The sequence below is a fragment of the Hypanus sabinus genome, chromosome 9 (genome assembly GCF_030144855.1).
Source record: "Hypanus sabinus isolate sHypSab1 chromosome 9, sHypSab1.hap1, whole genome shotgun sequence".
Taxonomy (NCBI): Eukaryota; Metazoa; Chordata; class Chondrichthyes; order Myliobatiformes; family Dasyatidae; genus Hypanus; species Hypanus sabinus.
Genome location: NC_082714.1, coordinates 52,583,707 through 52,605,229, shown reverse-complemented (window position 1 = coordinate 52,605,229; position 21,523 = coordinate 52,583,707). Strand labels below are relative to the sequence as shown.

Sequence of the window (21,523 nt, the reverse complement as noted above, 5' to 3'; positions counted from 1 at the left end):
GCTCACTTCTTGTTGAACTATCTTCATGTTGATTTAAACAACCCGCCTGGAAGCACATAACAAATTCTGCCCTGTCCAAAGCCCTTGCAGTAAGGAGGTCCTAGTCTTTATTAGGGAAATTGAAGTCACCCTGCTGTTTTTACACCTTTCCCTAACCTGCCTGGATATCTGTTCCTTGATGTCCTAGTGGCTATTGGCCCTCAGTGTGATTGCATTTACGAGGGGTGATTGATAAGTTTGTGGTCTAAGGTAGAAGGAGTCAATTTTAGAAAATCTAGCACATTTATCTTTCAACATAGTCCCTCCTACATTTACATACTTAGTCTAGCGGCCGTAAAGCATATGGATCTTGGACCTCCAGGAACTGTCCACAGCAGGGGTGATTGATAAGTTTGTGGCCTAAGGTAGAAGGAGATGAGTTATACAGCTCTCATTACATACCCATGCAGTTCAACTCTTTGAGTGAAAATGCAGAAAGTTTGAAGTTAATAACTCATCAGGGGTGATTGATAAGCTCGTGGCCTAAGGTAGGAGATGATTTATTAACTTCAAACTGCATAATCACTCAAAGAGTTGAACTACATGTGCATGTAACGAGAGCTGTATAACTCATCTCCTTCTACCTTAGGCCACGAACTTACCAATCACCCCTCATAGCTTATTTTTGAGTTCTACCCATGTAGTCCCTGTTTAATAGTGCAATACCCCCACCACTTTTACCTCCTTCTTTATCCTTTCCAAAACATCAAGAACCTGGAACGTTAAGCATCCATTCCTCTACATCTCTTAACCAAGAATCTGTTACAGCCACAACATCATAGTTCCATGTGTGGATCCACGTTTATCACCCTTACTCACAGCTTTAAAATGCACACACTTCAATCTGACTGGCCCTTGGTCTCTATTACTTTTCCTAACTGGTCATGACATTGATATTCTTTTCAATCCTTCACTTCCTGATCGATCTGGTGCTCTGAATCCCATCCCCCTGCCAGACTAGCACCAGGATCAGAATTCAGGTTTATTGTCACTGATGTTAGTTGAGGAACTTGTTGTTTTGTGCCAGCAGTTCAGTACAAGCATAACGAATTATAACAAGTTACGATAAACAGATAAACAGGTAGATAAATACTTGAACAGTCCTGCCGAAGAATTTCAGCTTGAAGCAGCGACTGTACTCTTGCCCATAGATGTTGCCCGGCCTGCTGAGTTCTTCCAGCATTGTGTGTGTGTGTTGCTCGGATTTCCAGCATCTGCAGGCTTTCTCTTGCTAGAATATTCTGGCTGGGAGGGTTGCTGTTGCTAGATAAACAGTGTGAAGAAGGAATAGTAATGTTGTGTTCAAGGATTCATAGACCATTCAGAAATCTGATGGCAAAGGAGAAGAAGCTGCTTCTAAAACAGGAACCTTACTTCCCTTGGGCACAAGCAGACTTTGACTGACACCCCATGTTCGTAACAACTCTCACAATGATCCTTCCGGCTCCTGTACCTTCTCCCAGACAGTAGACAGTAGTAATGAGAAGAGGGCATGTCCCGGATGGTGACGGTCTTAAATGAAGGACACTGCTTCACCTTCTGAAAATGTCACACTGGTGGAGAGGCTTGTACCCATGATGGGCCTGGCTGAAGTCTTTTCTGATCGTAGGCATTAGTGCCTCAATAGCAAATGGTGATGTAACCCATCAGAATGTTCTCCATGGTTCACCCGTAGAACGTTGCTAGGGTCTTTGGTGATAATGAAGCTGATTATAACACGAAGGTTAATGAACCCCTGCTCCCACTAGCCTGATGACTTGCTTCGGCCTCAGCAGTGAATGGTACCTTGACTTCAGAACTTAATTCTCCACATAAAATACACCATTCTCTGAAGGTCTACACTCTGCAGGGTGTAGTGTCTCCGAGACATATCTTGGAAGGACACAAATTTTCTCTCAGTATTGCATTCCTGAGTGTACAAGCCACCTCTACAGAGGGTGGGCCCTGAGGATCACCAGGATTCCAGGATATGCACAGCCCTTAGCGATTGTGAGATCTCTCTCCCACTCCCGTATGGCCTCTTTCTCATCCATGGCAGCCATGATCTTATTGCCTGACAGCTATCCAATGGTCCTATTAGCAATTGCTGTGCCGATCAGTGTCTGCACATCTGACCTCTCTTTACACGCTGGAATTCTTGCAGGACATCATATCAAAGTTACCACACTAAGGAGCTGGGCGCACTTCTTATCTGGCCCCGCAGCTTTTTGACAGACTGTGGGAGGAAACCAGAGCACCCGGAGGAAACCCACACGGTCACAGGGAGAATGTACAAACTCCTCACAGACACAGCGGCGGGAATTGAACCCTAATTGATGATTGCTGGCACTGTAAAGAGATTGCACTCACCATTACACTACTGTGCTGCCCCTGGACAAACATGGAGGAAACCCACATGGTCACAGGGAGAACATCAAACTCCACACTGACAGTGCAAGACAGGATTGTACCCTCCTCTCCGAATCCGTGGCTAAACCCACTGTGTCCTACCTCCAAGTGAATCTTCCCTTGCACTGTCCCATCAGGTCTGCTGTGGTGAGAGGGTAAATCTTCCTTCATACTGCCCTGTCAAACTCTCCTGGGTGAGCTACAAAGCAAGTTACAATTCGAGTACCTCATTGAATTCTCTCATTGTCCCATCAAATACTTTCAAGGTAGTGTAACCCCCTGGGTCGCCTCAGGCTCACTGAGCTCATTCTCGTCTGGGGGAGCAGCCTTCGGCCCCGCCAAACTGGGTAATCAGCTGGTGTGGATGCTGTGTGATTTCCCCGCCTCACCCAAAAACAGACAGTACACCATAAGCGATTAAATGAGTGCAATTTATAAAGGTTATTATAACTAAGTGATTAATAACGATACAGTATATACGAAGGAAAAAAAATAAAGAAAAGGCGCCAAACTTATCAAAGTCCAAACCACTTCGTGCACAACCGTTGGAGCTCAATTACTGAAGTCATCTGGCCACCATTCGATCCCCTCCGAACTCCTCGACTCACAGCTCAGGACCCTCCGAAGTGGTCAACCAAGCACATCTAGCTTTATCTCCTCTCCTTAGGGTACCTTAGGGTACCTCCTGGCCTTGGACCCCCGCTTGGGTCCGTTCCTCGCCCAGTTTACAGCATCGCATCCTCTCTCTCTCAACCCCTCACGCCGAATCTCCCCAAAAGCCTGCCAACAATAGCTCACAGACTCAGAAGAAAGAACAACATTAATCCCAATTGGTTTACAAAGGAAGACAATTCTCGCTATCAGTAACTTTTAACCCAAACAAGCTTCCAGCACTCTCTCGCAACAAAGAAGCATTCCTACTTTTAACAAAACAAAGAAGCCATTTTCGATTACATGCACAATAACAAAGAAAAAGAAGAAATCCCCTTTACGGTAGTATGCGGGAGTTCTGTCTGTCCAACACTTCTAGGGCAGTATGTTAGAGTTCTCTCTACAGTTCCAAGAAGGTACAACACAGAAACAAGAAGTCAAAGGGGATGAGAGAGCAAGAGGAAGGCAATGGGGCAAGAGGGGTAAATACTAAGAGAAAGCGACTCAGAAAGAGGAGGGGAGATACAGGGATGCAAGATACTCAAAGAGATAAACCTGTCAAGTAATCTCCCAAAAATGTTCAAGTAACAATATACTTGCCAGGATCTGTTTTCCACTTTAGTTCTGCACTCCACATGCTCCAGGTTCCCTGATATTTTGTGCTGGGCTTTCCACGAACTCGAACTCTATACTCCGAGTCTGGCTCCAGTTCAGATGTCTGAATGACCAAATGTCGGATATCGTTCACCACCTTTTTCACCTTTACATCCTACAGGGGAAATGGGGTGGAAACAGGCTATAAAATAGAGTAAGGAATAGAGAACGATCTGAATACGGTGTCATTGGCAGAGGCTTACAGGTGGCGCTGCAAGTTTACACACACACACGTGCGTGAGGCCAGGTGAAGGTGTGGTGTGTACTGGTCCAGGGAAGGGAATGGCTTAACTAGTGACAAGTACAATGTGTTGTCAGTCACTGTGATGTACAGTAGTGAATTACGTTTACAATAAAAATCAGCAGTGATTATATTCTGGTGAACTTCTATGCTGATTCTACAGAAAAGCAAATGAATAGTTGGCCTTGTTTTAGAAGGTGGAATACAGGGGTATCTGGAGATATCAGTCAATCAGCCATGAAAAAGATCTGGGGTATGGGCATCAAAAATATCTTCAAGGGAGAGTCATGGGCCTCTTCAGCTCAGGCCCAGGACCTGCTGGACAAAGGGATATGAAAACCATCAACCACCCACGTGGTTGCTTGATGTCAGTACAGATTTGATGGTCTGAAGTGCCAGTTTCTGAAATGTATCTATAACACTAAAACCAGGTGAGTAAATTTCATGGGAGGGGTAGGGGGTTGATGTTCTTGTTGAAATTTGCACAATTTGATTTCTTTTTTACACGGGGGGGTTGATGTTTTACTTTGAATGGCCTCCATGCTTTTCTTGGTTTTGTGACTATCTGGAAAAGACGAATCTCAGTGTTGTATACTGCAACATACTCTGATAATAAATGTTCCTTGAACCTTGAACCTTAAAGCTTAAACATTGGAGAGTTTAGGATATTGCAAAGTGAAGGATATTACATTGGAAACTAGTTTAATATACCTATTAAAAACCATGTGCACGTCTTGATCGTCTGTCCTGATATCTGCTTTTCTAGTTTTGTCAAAAAGTGTTTGCTAATACATGGTTGTTCTTGCACCTTCTAGTCTGAGCATTACCCTCCCATTCCCTAGTCTTCTTCCTATGTTGTTTCACTTGTAGACTGTGCTTGCTCCTAACTTTCTTAGATCAATGCCATGAGACATCAACATTAATGTCTGACAGGAAGATATTCCAACCAAAATCATCAGGTGTGAGGTTAACTCTGGCATGGAAACTAGCCAGATTCACAAAGATTCAACCCAATGTGAATAACTGGGCGAGCAGCTGGCAGAAGCAGTTTAATATGAAAAAGTGTTGAGGGAGTAAGGAACTCAGGTCTCTGCTCTCAAACAAGTAAAATTCTGATTGAAGGAGAAGTCCCTTTAGTTATTTCCTTCTCTAGCTAGTAAAAACTGTGTTAGCGAATTCATTGTGTAGGAAGTAAAAGAAATTGAAATAATCTTATCCCTCACCTCCACATCCTTGCTCCTTTCCAGTCCCTCACTGGTCACTCAATCCCCTCACCATCCCTCATTAGTTTCTTCTGTCCCTCATCCCTCTGCTTCTCTCTAACTGCTTGCTTAGCTATGGACATCCCTCCCCTGCCTCACCCCTCAGTCCCTTGCCCATTGCTCCATCTCTTTCCGTTCCCTCTGCTGCCCTCCTATTTCAAATGGAGGCTGTCCAAACCGTGCAGCTCTAGGAGGAAAAGGTTAACAAAGATGAGGTGCCCTCCTTCTACCCGGACTCCGTCATTACTCTTCTGAATCTTTGCACAACACACCTTACAATTTCTCACCCACAATAACTGCTTAGTTTTCATAGCCATAATGTTCTATAACATGGGGGTAGGGTAAGGTGTTGGAGATAGAGAACTATATTCAGCCTGGTATACTAGCAACTTTGACAGGAAATTGAACAATGAAAGTCACATCTTGATAAATAAAAGGAAAAGAAAGCAGATGTTTCCTGCTACCTTCTCCCGACTAATCGTGTCCTGAGGCAAAGTGAGGAGAATAAGGCAAGACGTTAAGAGTGATGTGCTGCAGAGAATGACGCTGGCAACTCAGTTTATACAATTTATAGAAATAGTCTGGATGAAGGTACTGAAGGTTTGGCTGATAAATTTGCTGATGATATTAAGGTGAATTATGCAGAGAGCATAAGGAGGCTACAAGGGGGATATGAGCAGGTTAAATGAGAAAGCACAGAATGTAATGTGAGACACTAGCCATTTCACTTGGAAACTTAAAAAGAAGCACTTTATCGAAGTGGTCTGAGATGAGAAACAATCGGTGTTTCCCAGTTCATTATTCATAAAAAGGCTTGTCTGTAAAGTGCCAAAGGTAATTAGGAAAGCTTACAGAGTGTGATTGGCAGTGTAAACCCATCTTTCTTTATCATGTGGCAACCAGAAATGCTCACATTACTTCAAGCACAGCATAGTCAGTGTTTTGTAAAGTTTAACATTACTTCCCAACTTTAATTTTTATGCACCGACCCATGGAGGCAACACAGCGTGCAGTGGTGCTCACTTTACCAAAGGAAGCATGTTATTGCATTAGAAACAGTGCCAGAAGGTGAACTAGACTAATTTTTGAAATAGACAGATAAACAAGTTATCTCTTCCCTGAAATGCCCGAGAAAAATGCTATGGATTTATTTCTTTCTATTAATCCACTGGGTAAAGGCTTAATATCATTTATCCATGATAAAATAGTATCCTTACGGCGTGCCCCTGTGAATAAAATTAGAATGGCTTGGGAGCATGACTTAAATATTCCTTTATCTGATGAGATTTGGGACTCGATTCTCAAATCGGTTAATTCAACCTCTCTTTGTGCTCGCCACTGTCTTTTACAGTTTAAGATTGTTCATAGAGCCCATATGTCCAAATCTAAATTATCTTGATTTTACCCTAATATTAGTCCTCTTTGTGATAAATGCAAAAGTGGCGAGGCTTCTCTTATTCATATGTACTGGACCTGTCCTAGTTTAGAGAAATTTTAGAAAGATGTTTTTATAACTTTATCCTGTATTCTGAATCATCACTTAGAACCTAACCCTTTAATTGCGGTGTTTGGTTTCTTGGGTGAGACAGATATACGCTTGAGTTCGACTAAGTGTCGAATATTATCTTTTGCTTCTCTCCTGGCTAGACGTCTAATCCTCCTTAGATGGGGAGATGTTGCCCCGCCCATGCATGCTCAATGGCTTAATGATATTATGTCCTGTTTCGTCCTTGAAAAAATCCATTATTCATTTCTTAATTCGGATATAAAGTTTCATAAGGTCTGGGGACCTTTTATTGAGTACTTTCATAATTTTCATCTTTATGAAGTTTTTTTTCAGTCCCTTGCTTTGAGCTCTTTTTTTTGGTAGTAGGCATTATTACCTTTTATTTTCAATTGTATTTACAGTTTTGGGGGTTTCAATGTCCTGATTTATATTTTCTACATTTTGTTTTGGTTGGTCTGGAGTTTTTTTTGTTGTGGGGCTTGGGGAGGATACTAACTTTACACGACTTCAACTTGGGTGCTTTCTCAATTATCTTATTTTGTATTATATTACTATTGTATGTTTATCTTGCTCTGTACTAATTTTCTACTTTGTTTTGGGGTTTTTTTATTTGTAGTGTTGTAGAAAATGCATTAAAAATCAATAAAAAAAAACAAGTTATCTTATGAGGGAAACAAGAGAATATTTGCAGATGCTGGAAATCTGAGCAACACACACAAAGTGCTGGAGGAACTCAGTAGGCCAGGCAGCATCTATAGAAGAAAGTACAGTCGATGGTTCAGGCCGAGACCCTTCAGCAGGACTTGGCTTGTATCCACGGAGATTAGAAGAGAGAGAGGTACTTGACAGAAACACACACACAATGACCACTTTATTAGGAACACCTGCTTGTTAATGCAAATATCTAATCAGCCAATCATGTGACAGTAACTCAGGGCATAAAAGCATGGCGGCTTGGTCAAGAGGTACAGTTGCTGCTCAGACCAAGCATCAGAATGGGGAAGAAATGTGATCTTAGCGACTTTGATTGTGGAATGACTGTTGGTGCCAGATGAGGTGGTTTGGAATCTTGGAAACTGTTGGTTTCCTGGGATTTTCAGGCACAACAGAAAACAAAAGTCATCCAGCGAGCAACAGTTCTGTGGGTGAAAATGCCTTGTTAATGAGAGAGGTCAGAGGAGAATGGCCAGACTGGTTCAAGCTGACAGTAACTCAAATAACCATGCGTTACAACAGTGATGTGCAGAAGAGCACTTCTCAAAGCGTAACATGTCGATTCTTGAAGTGGAAAAACTACAACAGCAGAAGATGATGAACACACACTCAGTGTCCACTTTATTAGGTACAGGAGGTACCCAATAAAATGGCCACTGGCTGTATAGGATCCAAGGGGGCTGGAGAGGGTGGATGCAGAGGTGTGTCCTCTTGTGGGAAAATCCAGAATTGGTGGTAACTATTTAAAAATAAGGGTTGTTCTTTCAGAGAGGGTTGTGAGTGTCTGAAATATTCCTTAAGGAGCAGTGGAAACAGTCTTTGAATATCTTTCACACAGAACTAGATCAATACTTGCTAAGCAAGGAGGTAAAAGGTTACTGTGGGTGGATGGAACATGAAGATAAGTTCACTATCAAATCACCCATGGCGTTACTAAAAACTGTGTAGGTTTGAGAGGCCATGTGACATACACTTGCTCCAAAGTTGTGTTTTCATGTGCAAGTTCACTAATAGGGGACTACTCAAGGTTGGTGATTAAACTAAAGAATAAATTTCTCCAAGCAGATAGACTGCGAGGGATCTCAGTCGGTATACAGCAAGAGAGAGCAGTCAGGGAAAGGTTTCAGTCCTGGCCATTAATGGTCTGACCACACACATTTGGCACCAGACTGTATTGCCATTTCTCCACCCGCAGCAGATAGAGAGACTTTTCAGCAGGGCACACCGTGTCACAAGATAGTCTTGTTTAAATTCCAGTAAAATACCTTATGCTATGGAGAGGGAGCACTCGTAGTCGGGTCTGCTAAAGACTGATTTGTGACCTGAGCTAAGTGTCCCTAACAAGCTGAATACTCTGAATGAAGGAGAGGAGTGACTCTCTATCCAGCACAGTTCTAGGCGACCCTTAGCCCCCCCACATCCACACAGCATGACACTGAATCTGAAGCTATCAAATATTATTGCCTTACTGACTGAAAGAATTTGTTTTTTCTAGTCACAGAATCAGCGAGTTATACAATATAGATACACACCCTTCAGCCCAGCTGGTTTATACTGAACAAAAACCAGGAAATCTGCAGATGCTGGAAATTCAAACAACACACACAAAATGCTGGTGAAATTCAACAGGCCAGGCAGCATCTATAGGGAGAAGCGCTGTCGATGTTTCGGGCTGAGACCCTTCATCAGGACTTACCTAAAGGAAAGATAGTAAGAGATTTTAAAGTATGAGGGGGAGGGGAAATACAAAATGATAGGAGAAGACCGGAGGGGGTGGGATGAAGCTAAGAGCTGGAAAGGTGATTGGTGAAAGTGATACAGAGCTGGAGAAGGGAAAGGATCATGAGACGGGAGGCCTCAGGAGAATGAAAGGAGGCGGGGAAGGGGGGGAAGCACCAGAGGGAGATGGAGAACAGGCAAACAATTAAATATGTCAGGGATGGGGTAATAACGGGAGGAGGGGCATTAACGGAAGTTAGAGAAGTCAATGTTCATGCCTTCAGGTTGGAGGCTACCAGTCCTTCCAGGTGAGGCGACACTTCACCTGTGAGTCGGCTGGTGTGGTATACTGTGTCCGGTGCTCCCGGTGTGGCCTTTTATATATTGGTGAGACCCGACGCAGACTGGGAGATCGTTTCGCTGAACACCTACGCTCGGTCCGCCAGAAAAAGCAGGATCTCCCAGTGGCCACACATTTTAATTCCACATCCCATTCCCATTCTGATATGTCTATCCGTAGCCTCCTCTGCTGTCAAAATGAATCCAAACTCAGGTTGGAGGAACAACACCTTATATACTGGCTGGGTAGCCTCCAACCTGATGGCATGAACATTGACTTCTCTAACTTCTGTTAATGCCCCTCCTCCCCTTCTTACCCCATCCCTGACATATTTAGTTGTTTGCCTGTTCTCCATCTCCCTCTGGTGCTTCCCCCTTCTTTCTTTCTCCCTAGGCCTCCCATCCCATGATACTTTCCCTTCTCCAGCTCTGTATCACTTTCGCCAATCACCTTTCCAGCTCTTAGCTTCATCCCACCCCCTCCGGTCTTCTCCTATCATTTCGCATTTCCCCCTCCCTCTCCTACTTTCAAATCTCTTACTATCTTTCCTTTCGGTTAGTCCTGACGAAGGGTCTCGGCCCGAAACGTCGACAGTGCTTCTTCCTATAGGTGCTGCCTGGCCTGCTGTGTTCCACCAGCATTTTGTCAGTGTTGTTGTACTGAACAAAAGCTAAGTTCCATTTGCCAGCTTTTCGGCCTGTAACCTTCTAAACCTTTCCAATCCATGTAGCTTTTGAAATGCCTTTTGAAGTTTGTGATCATACCTGCCTGAATCATTTCCACTGGCAGCAGATTCCACATACTGTACCCTTTGAGAACAAAGATTACTCCTCAAATTCCTCTTAAATCTTTATAAACTCACATCACGGTCTTCTACACTAAGGAATAAACACTAGCCTGTCCAACCTTTCCCTATGACTCAGCGCCTGAGTCCCGGCAACAACCTTGCAAACCTCTTCTGCATTTTCTTCCCTAGTTTAGTAACCATCTTAGCTATAGCAGGGCAACCAAAAAAGATTACAGCACTCCAAAAGTGGCTCACCAACATCCTGTTCGACCACAACATTACCGCTCATATCTCCTGTTAATTGCCTGACTAATGCAAGGTTTAAAAAGAGCCCTGATGCTTTCCAGCTCTTTTTCGATGAGCTGCAAACAGCGCAGGGCCAATAAAAAAAAGAAAGCAGGTGTAAGCGGAGCAGCCATTGTTGGAACAGGGCAGAGTTAGAGTGGTCTTGCTTTGGCTCAACAGGTTTGGGCAAGAACAGGCAGAGGTTCTAAGTAATTTTCTAGTACGTTTTCTCCCCTGTTACAGCTAGGGCACTGAGAATGGGACCAAAGCTATTGGTATGTCCTTGGTGTGAGATGTGGGAATTCTGGGACACTTTCACTTTCCCTGATGACTACATCCGCACAAAGTTAAGGATCAGGAGCTGCAGCTCGATAGCCTTTGGCTCATTGGGGAGAATGAGGAGGTGCTAGGGAAGAGAAATGGAGATGTAGTCACCCCTAAGTTACAGGAGGCAGCTAGCTGGTTGACTATCAGGAGAGGAAAAGGAAATAGGCAGCAAGTGCAGACTACCCCTGTAGCTGTCCCCTTAATAATAAGTATAACTTTTTGGATACTGTAGGAGGGGTCAACTTACCAGATGGAAGCTGCAGTGACCAAATCTCTGACACTGAGTCTGGCTGTCTGGCTCAGAAGGGAAGTGGGGAAAAGAGGACTGCAGTAGTGATGGGGGATTCCATAATTAGAGGAGCAGAAAGCAGATTCTGTTGATGTGAAAGAGACGCCCGGATGGGATTTTATAAACAAGAGGAAATCTGCAGATGTTGGAATTCCGAGCAACACACACAAAACACCGGAGGAACTCAGCAGGCCAGGCAGCAGCTACGGAAAAGAAAATACAGTCGACGTTTCGGGACGAGATCCTTTGGAGTCCTGCTGAGTCCTCCGGAGTAGGTATTGGTACCAACAGCATAGGTAGGAAAAGGGAGGAGGTCCTGCAGAGAAAATATAAGGTGTCAGACAGATAGCTGAAGTGCAGGACCTCAGGATTGATGCCTGAGCCACACACCAGGGAGGGTAGGAATATAATGATTTGGCAGATGAATGCATGGCTGAAGAATTGTTTACAGGGACAGGTTTTCAGATTTCTAGATCTGAACCCAAGGGGGTGAATATCCTTGTAGGCTGGTTTGCTAGCGCTGTTGGGAAGTTGCTTAAACTAATTTGGCAGGGGCATTTGAAGTGGAGGGATAGGGCTGTTGGTATACAAGCAGAGGCAATGTGCAGTGATGTTGTGAGGAAGGTCAGGCAGATGATAGGGGAAAATTTCAGTCAGTGGGATGAGCAAATGCAACAGAGGACCAAAACCATAAAGGGTGATAAATGCAAGACTGAAGGTGTTATATTTGAATGCATGCAGTATATGGAATAAGGTAGGTGATCTTGTTGATTGGAAGGGGACACTAGCAGGGATGATGGCAAAACAGCAATATCTGGTGTTTTTAGGAGCAATTCAGCAGACGCAGGAAAAATCATCCCGAAGATGAAGTATTCTAAAGGGATGATAAGGCAATGGTGGCTAACAAGGACGTCAAAGACAGCATAAAAGCTAAAGAGATGGCATATAATACAGCAAAAGTTAGTGGGAAGTTAGAGGATTGGGAACCTTTTAAAAAACAACAGAAGGCAACTAAAAAGCCATAAGGAGAAAAAAGATGAAATATAAGCAAGTCAATAATATAAAAGAGGATACCAGAAGTTTCTTTTTCGGATATATAAAGAGTAAAAGGGAAATGAGAGTGGAGATTAAAATGCTGGAATGACGCTGGGGAGGTGGTAATGGAGATGAACTGCATAACTATTTGGCATCAGTTTTTACTGTGGAAGACACTAGAAGTATGCCAGAAATTTGAGAGTGTCAGGGGGTAGAAGTGAATGTAGTCATCTGGAATTTCTTTAGCCAGTGGGTGGTGAATCTGTGGAATTCATTGCCACAGACAGCAGTGGAGGCCAAGTCATTGGGTATATTCAAGAGGAGGTTGATAAGTTCTTGATCAATCAGGGCATCAAAAGTTATGGGAGAAGCCAGAAGAAAGGGGTTGAGAAGGATAATAAATCAGCTGTGATTGAATGGCAGAGCAGACTCGATGGGCCAAATAGTCTAATTCTGCTCCAATGTCTTATGTGTTATGGTCAAATGAATTCCAGCATACCAAAAGCCTCCTTTGCCCCCCCTGTCTACCTGTGACTCAATTTTCAGGGAACCATGTACTTGTACTCCAAGGTTCTTCTGTTGCACAACACTCCCCAGGACCCTGTGTTCATTGTTCAAATCCTAGCAACAGACACAAGATGCTGGAGGAACTCAGACATCAGCCCGAAACGTCGACTGTACTCTTTTCCATTGCTGCTGCCTGGCCTGCTGAGTTCCTCCAGCATTTTGTGTATGTTTCTCAGATTTCAGGCATCTGCAGATTTCCTCTTGTTTGTTAAAATCCTACCTGGTTTTCACTTTCCAAAACTTGCAATGCCTCACACTTATCTGAATTAAACTCCATTTATCATTCCTCAGCCCAGTTATTCGCCTGATCAAGATCCCCCTGTAATTTTTGATAACCTTCTTCATTGTCCACTGATTAACCATGGTTGTATATTCTTATACAAATTGTTGCTAGACACTCAATCTATTAGGCACACCTGCACACCTGCTCTTAAATGTAATTATTTATCAGCCAAAGATGTGGTAGCAACTCAATGCATAAACGCATGTAGACATGGTCAAGAGGTTCAGTTTATTTAGAGTTACAGAGAGGAACCGGCCCTTCCAGCTCACCAAACTGTGCCACTCAGCAACCCACCAATTTAACCCGAGTCTAATCACAGGACAACTTACATTGACCAATTACCCGACTAACCGGTACATCTTTGGAATGTACCAAGGTCCCCAGTTGTTGTTCAGACCTATCATCAGAACAGGGAAGAAATGTGATCGTGGAATGATTATTGGTGCCAGATGGGGTGGTTTGAGTATCTCAGAAACTGCTGATCTCCTGGGATTTGCACACACAACCAAAAACAATTAAATGAGCAGTTCTGTGAGCAAAAATTTCTTGTTAATGAGAGAGGTCAGAGGAGAATGACCAGACTGGTGCAAGCTGACAGGAAGGAGAAAGTAATTTAAATAACCAGTGGTGTGCAGAGGAGTATCTCTGAATGCACAACATGTCAATCCTTGAAGTGGATGGGATATCGCAGCAGAAGACCGCACACACATACGCTCAGTGTGCACTTTATTACATACAAGAGGTACCTAATGGAGTGATCACTGAGTGCAGATGACAAAGAGTGAAGGACCCAGCAACAACCCCTGAAGCATCCCTTTTGTCACGGGTCTCCAGTCTGAGAAACAATCTTCTATCATCAGGCCAATTGTGAATGCAATTAGCCAGCTCTCCCTGGTCTTGTCATCTAATCTTTTCACATATTCAAAGGGAGAACATGCAATCTCCACATAGGGAGAATGTTCAATCTCCGCTCTCACGCCGCTTCAGAAATGCAGGCTGCAAGTCTCCAGTTCAACACCCACTGCTGGCCCGAAAAGAAAATGCCATGCCACACAACTTGCATCCTGTTCATCTTCCTTTAACTACGGTGCAACAGTTGTGGAAACGGAAACCAGAGGGTTCCAAGAATTTCTCGCAGTGCAGAGTTTCTGTAATCCAGAAATGCTGTCAGTTGAGACCTCTGTCAGTTGACAGTTGCAGAGATGGTTAATTACCTACTGATTTGTACAGATCTTAGTTAATTTTAGATCTTAGAATTAGTTAATCAGTACGGATACAAAACACGCTCGGCTGCAAGAGTTACTGGAGAACAGAAAGCCAGCTTCTCATTCAGTAGACCTCACCTTAGTCTTCCTACTCACACAATTTCCCTCACGCAAGTGAACTGCACTGAAGTTCGTCTGTTGTTTGTCAATATTCTCTGTCTGTTACTTCTTCACTCCTTCACATAGTTCTTTGCCCATTCCCAAGTTTGTAATTCTACGCATTTTAACGTACGTTACAAATTGCGAGATTCCAGCAGGGAACCACAAGAAATATCTCTCTCCAGTCCACTAAACATCCATTCACAGGAACCCAAAATGCATCAATGCATTGTACAAATACTGTAATGCTTTTTCTGTTTCTGTTCTCCTTTGGTGGAGAAGGTGGTTATACAACTTTCTACAGCCTTGCATTGGAAGTTGTGAGATTGTTTTGTGGGGTGGAGATGGTTAGTGCTCTTTCAATACCCTGCAAGCCACCAATGTTGGGGGGAGTGCGGTTTCACCCACCTCTCTTGTCTCTTTGGTCCAGTATTCCAGTTCATATTCCAGACAATCTCGGAGATAACGTCCATCATCAATCTTCCATGAGATGTTAACAATCTGTGCAGTGGAGTTCTTTGTCACAGTTAAGTGGTAAGGTGCCTTCAGCTGGACTGAACAACAATAGTGTTTAAGAGTTAAGCAGAAAGATAGAAGATAGGCATTTGATAAGGTACCCCATGCAAGGCTTATTGAGAAAGTAAGGAGGCATGGGATCCAAGGGGACATTGCTTTGTGGATCCAGAACTAGCTTGTCCACAGAAGGCAAAGAGTGGCTGTAGACGGGTCATATTCTACATGGAGGTCGGTCACCAGTGGAGTGGAGTGGAGAACAGTGGATCTGTTCTGGGACCCCTACACTTTGTGATTTTTATAAATGGCCTGGATGAGGAAGTGGAAGGAAGGATTAGAAAATTTGCTGATGACACAAAGGTTGGGGTGATGTGGATAGTGTGGAGGGCTGTCAGAGGTTACAACAGGATATTGATAGCATGCAAAACTGGGCAGAGAAATGACAGATGGAGTTCAACCCAGGTAAGTGTGAAGTGGGTCATTTTGGTAGGTCAAGTATAATGGCAGAATATAGTATTAACGGTAAGACTCTTGGCAGTGTGGAGGATCAGAGGTTTCTTGGGGTCCCAGTTCATAGGACGCTCAAAGCAGCTGCGCAGTTTGACTCTGTGGTTAAGAAGGCATACGGTGCATTGGCCTTCATCAATCGTGGGACTGAGGTTAAGAGCTGAGAGGTAATGTTGCAGCTATATAGGACCCTGGTCAGACCCCACTTGGTGAACTGTGCTTAATTCTGGTCGCCTCACTGCAGGAAGGATGTGGAAACCATAGAAAGAGTTCAGAGGAGATTTACAAGGATGTTGCCTGGATTGGGGAGCATGCCTTATGAGAACAGGTTGAGTGAACTCAGCCTTTTCTCCTTGGAGCGACGGAGGATGAACATGACCTGAGAGAGGTGTACAAGATAATGAAAGGCATTGACCATGTGGATAGTCAGAGGCTTTGTCCCAGGGCTGAAATGGCTGCCACAAAAGAGCATAGTTTTAAGGTGCTTGGGAGTAGTTCAGAGGAGATGTCGGGGTTAAGTTTTTTATACCTACAGGTGGCGGTGGTGGAGACGGAAACGATAGGGTCTTTTAAGAGACTTCTGGATAGCTACATGGAGCTTAGAAAAATAGAGGGCTATGGGTAAAGCCTAGGCAGTTCTAAGGTAGGGACATGTTCAGCACAGCTTTCTGGGCCAAAGGGCCTGTATTGTGCTGGGTGTTTTCTGTGTTTCTATGTTGCCACAAAAATTCTGTTAAGAGTGCACTTTAGGACAAGGGTCAGCAGCCGTACCCCTGACTTGTTGCTGATCCCAATTTTTCTCTAGTCTTGATCCGGACCCTCCTAAAACCACCCTCCACAGTCTCGATTTCCTCTGGAACCCACATCCCAGGCACAGGTGCTGACCCTGACGTCCCAAGCCCATGACTACCAAATATTAAGCTCAGCCTTGGTGAGGAACACCCAGACGGCACATTTTAAACTCCAAACATAGGTACTTTGTTAACTATTACCTTGGGCACAAGTGAAGCTCCCAGCAAAGGGGAGCTTATGTTGAGCCCATCCAGAACACACAAATTTCTAGGTAATACTCAGTCTTGAGCCCTTTAAATTGATACTTACTGTGATTATTAGGCTTGAAGCCGCTGACAACAGAAACATTGGCTTGGCTGCTTGTTTTAACAATTAGATCATACGTTTGTATAAATGTCCTGATATTCATTGTGCAAAAATAAGCATGAAGTCTTCCTTCCTCCAACGCAGGCTGCAGTCTTGACATTGTACATCGATACTTGATTTCTTTCGTTGTAGAACTAAAAAGACAGAAGATGGTCAGTTTCCATTGCACTAATGGGGCTATTTTAGGCCACCCACCCTTGAAAATTTGATCCTGATTAATTAAGGTTTCTCTTGTCTTCTCTCAGTCTTTATCTGTCTTGGTTAAGTTGGGATTTCAGTCTCCTCTCCTTTATCTCCTGCTTTCCACTAAATAAAAATAGTGAAGTGGCATCGAAGAGGGTTAAGCAGCCCTCAAGCAACAAGTAGTCAAGGCTAAACCAACATAATGAACTGAGGAAGACACGAAGCTCAGTAACAAGATTGAACTCGAGAGCTGACTTTGTTAGGAAACCACGCAATGAAGCCCGATCACAGGGTTAAATAAATTAGGATCTACGCTGCCACATGAAGTTTTCCTAGGACACATACAACATGTGTTACATATGGGGTGCTGTGCCAGTCCTGGGATTTCAGTACAGAATGGTAACACTAATGCCATCTTTCTCCTCGCCTGAGTATGGAGTAAAGCTGCCTCCACAATGCCTCTCAGACTCTCTCAGGGTAGGTGTAGTGCTGGTACCTTTGAGAGTAAATCTCCTATGAAATGAACCTTACAAGTAATACAATAAGGACAGACTCTTCATTTCTTTACATTTTATCTTCATTTCAAAGGCAATACGTGGAGAAAAAATGAATCACGAAGGTAAACTAGCCAAGAATATAAAGGAGGATAGTAAAAGCTTCTTTAGGTACGTGAAAAGCAAAAAAAATAGTTAAGACCAAAATTGGGCCATTGAAGACAGAAACGGGTGAATTTATCATGGGGAACAAGGAAATGGCAGATGAGTTAAACAGGTACTTTGGATCTGTCTTCACTAGCGAAGACACAAACAATCTCCCAGATGTAATAGTGGCCAAAGGAACTAGGGTAATGGATGAACTGAATGAAATTTATATCAGGCGAGAAACAGTGTTGGATAGACTGTTGGGTCTGAAGGCTGATAAGTCCCCGGGACCTGATGGTCTGCATCCCAGGGTACTTAAAGAGGTAGCTCTAGAAATCGTGGACACATTGGTAATCATTTTCCAATGTTCTATAGATTCAGGAACAGTTCCTGCTGATTGGAGGGTGGCTAATGTTGTCCCACTTTTCAAGAAAGGAGGGAGAAAAAAAACAGGGAATTATAGCCTGATGTCAGTGGCGGGAAAGATGCTGGAGTCAATTATAAAAGAGGAAATTACGACACATTTGGATAGCAGAAGTATCAGTCCGAGTCAGCATGGACTTATGAAGGGAAAATCATGTTTGACTGATCTTCTGGAGTTTTTTGAGGATGTAACTATGAAAATGGACAAGGGAGAGCCAGTGGATGTAGTGTACCTGGACTTCCAGAAAGCTTTTGATAAAGTCCCACATAGGAGAATAGTGGGCAAAATAGGGCACATGGTATTGGGGGCAGAGTACTGACATGGATTGAAAATTGGCTGGCTGACAGGAAACAAAGAGTAGTGATTAACGGGTCCTTTTCGGAATGGCAGGCTGTGACCAGTGGGGTACCGCAAGGTTCGGTGCTGGGACCGCAGCTGTTTACAATATACATTAATGATTTAGATGAAGGGATTAAAAGTAACATTAGCAAATTTGCTGATGACACAAAGCTGGGTGGCAGTGTGAAATGTCAGGAGGATGTTATGAGAATGCAGGGTGACTTGGACAGGCTAGGTGAGTGGGCAAATGTATGGTAGATGCAGTTTAACGTGGATAAATGTGAGGTTATCCACTTTGGTGGCAAGAACAGGAAGGCAGATCACTATCTAAATGGAGTCAAGTTAGGAAAAGGGGAAGTACAATGAGATCTAGGTGTTCTTGTACATCAGTCAATGAAAGCAAGCATGCAGGTGCAGCAGGCAATGAAGAAAGCTAATGTCATGCTGGCCTTTATAACAAGAGGAATTGAGTATAGGAGTAAAGAGGTCCTTCTGCAGCTGTACAGGGCCCTGGTGAGACCCCACCTGGAGTATTGTGTGCAGTTTTGGTCTCCAAATTTGAGGAAGGACATTCTTGCTATTGAGGGAGTGCAGCGTAGGTTCACAAGGTTAATTCCTGGAATGGCGGGACTGTCATATGTTGAAAGATTGGAGCGACTGGGCTTGTATACACTGGAATTTAGAAGGATGAGAGGGGATCTGATTGAAACATATAAGATTATTAAGGGATTTGACACACTGGAGGCAGGAAGCATGTTCCCGCTGATGGGTGAGTCCAGAACTAGAGGCCACAGTTTAAGAATAAGGGGTAGGCCATTTAGAACAGAGATGCGGATAAACTTTTTCACCCAGAGAGTGGTGGATATGTGGAATGCTCTGCCCCAGAAGGCAGTGGAGGCCAAGTCTCTGGATGCATTCAAGAGAGCGTTAGGTAGAGCTCATAGATAGCGGGGTCAAGGGATATGGGGAGAGGGCAGGAACGGGGTACTGATTGTGTGATTAACCATGATCACAGTGAATGATGGTGCTGGCTAGAAGGGCTGAATGGCCTACTCCTACACTTACTGTCTATTGTCTATTGTCTTTTGTTTTGACCTCATGGTCTACTTTGTCCGGATTATCCATTGCTGTCTAGTGGTGCTTCACTTTCTCATTAACCGTGACACCATATTCTATATCGTGTTATTTTCTCGTGCCACCTCAATGTAATGATGTGATGAAATGATCTGTAAGGACAGCATGCAAAGCAAAGTTTTTCTCTGTCCCTTGGTACAGGTGACAATATGAACCAACTTAGCAAAAGACTCCTGGGACAAGGAAGGCATAGATTAACTTCTATATCGGGCTACTTTGAATTGATTACAGCTTGCCGTTCAATATCGTCATTCCTCACACTTCAAAACCTGGGCCTCTGTACCTCCCCCTGCTACGGGAGAACAGAGTCAGTGCATATCAGTAACAAGTATTTCCTATTCGCTGACTATCAACTCAGGTGCACCTCAAGCATGTGTGTACTCACTACGTGGCTAAGCACAGCTCAAATCCCATCTATAAGTTTGCCGAAGATACCACTGTGGTTCGTCCAATGGCAGATGGCAATGAGGAGGCTTATAGAGTGAAACAGATCGGCTGTTTGAGCGGCGTTGCAAAAACAACCTCACTCCCAATGTCAGCCAGACCAAGAAACTGATGCTGGAGCAACTCAGCAGGCCAGGCAGCATCTATGGAAAAAGATCAATGTTTCAGTCCCGATGAAGGGTTTGAAACATCGACTGTTTATTCTTTTCGATAGATGCTGCCTGGCCTGCTGAGTTCCTCCAGTAACTTGTGCGTATTGCTTTGGATTTCCAGCTTCTGCAGATTGTCTCGTGTAACTGATTATGGACGTCTGGAATGGGAAATCCCAATAATACCCTCACTGAGGGGTTAGCAGTGGAAAGGTTCCTAGTCATCAATGTCTCAGAGGATCTGTTCTGAGCCCAATACATTGATGTAATCATGAGCAATGTATGCCAGCTTCTCCACTTGATAAGGAGCTTCAGGAGACTTGTTATGTCACCAAATACTTCTACAGATTTCTAGAGATGTACAGGTTCCAGCTTTTCAACATTGGACACTTGCAAAAGGATGTAAGTTGGGTTTGAAATTAGGAGTCTGAGGTGACATGCTATCCCTGTTTCATAACACTGAGGCGAGGTAGCATGGGATCCTCACAAGATCTAATTAGCCAGTGGAAATCGCTTACCTACGGACTTCCAGTGTAACATTGCTGTCTTTTCTTGTTTCTGTCCATGTGCAGTTCATTGTTTCTGGATAGTCAACATGGCATATCAGTTTACCTTCATAACGAAACAAAAGATGTGATGAAGCGGTTTGTATATTGTATTACTTTCCCACTATCACTCTCTCCAATTTAGTCAAAGGTCTGGGCCCCTTCAAACTGTTGCCAAAATTCAATTGCAAATTACCAGGACAACAACTCTTACCATTATCGGTGGTTTTATTATTAACAGCCAGTTAACCACCTTCATTCTGAACAGGCAGGGTACGGAGGGGTATGGATCATGTGCAGGCACATAGTTAAATATGATATCATGACAGCATAGATACTGTGGGCTGAATGGCCTTCTCCTGTACTGTACAGTACCATACTCTAATATTGTATACAGATGTCCTGTCACCTCTCTACTTCATCTATTCTGTTCCCATACCAATAAACAATAACTGCAGTCTGCTTTCCTGATGTACATGAACCCCTTGTGAAGCCTGACTTCCCATTCCCATCAAAAGCTGGAAGGGAAGTGGCTTTGCTTGCGCTGATTGTGATGAAATTCCAAATACCTACTCGATTGCTGAGCCTTCACAGTGAGGCACATCAGTGAGAAGAAGAGGAATCTCACTCCCACGCTGCTACTGGTTGGCATGTCTGCTGCAAACCTGTTTGGACAAAATGGAGACTGATTAGTGAACCCGAGGCCTCTGCTGCCAGTGTCGGCCATGGATGTTGCGTCCCTGCTGTCTACTTATGTGAACCAGGGCAGTGCGATATGGATATGGAGTGCAAGGCTCCCCCTTCTCCACGGAAGACCAGTACAGTTTGACATCTGCAACATCACAGGAGTTGCCAGTTCATGTTGACCTCAATGTGGGACCGTCTTAGGGACTCCAACCCTTGCTGAGGGGTCTCAGGCTGAAACGTCGACTCTACTCTTTTCCACAGATGCTGCCTGACCTGCTGAGTTCCTCCAGCATTTTCTGTGTGGTGCTTGGATTTTCCCTTGTTTGTGTCCGCATTTCCCCTCACGG

The 21,523-nt window shown here is 43.9% G+C and overlaps 1 protein-coding gene across 1 annotated transcript in view; it reads right to left on the bottom strand.

Annotated features, from left to right (window-relative positions):
• The window catches only part of LOC132398841 (interleukin-21 receptor-like), a 38,140-nt gene extending 17,030 nt beyond the window's left edge, over positions 1-21,110 (bottom strand). The window contains exons 1-5 of the mRNA XM_059978680.1: positions 21,063-21,110; positions 20,463-20,556; positions 16,574-16,764; positions 14,861-15,006; positions 3,679-3,847 (exon numbers count right to left, since the gene is read on the bottom strand). Of these exons, the coding sequence (XP_059834663.1) occupies positions 3,679-3,847; positions 14,861-15,006; positions 16,574-16,764; positions 20,463-20,556; positions 21,063-21,093 (631 nt within the window). The 5' untranslated portion in view covers positions 21,094-21,110. The remainder of the gene's footprint in view (positions 1-3,678; positions 3,848-14,860; positions 15,007-16,573; positions 16,765-20,462; positions 20,557-21,062) is intronic.
• Between the last annotated feature and the right edge of the window lie 413 nt (positions 21,111-21,523).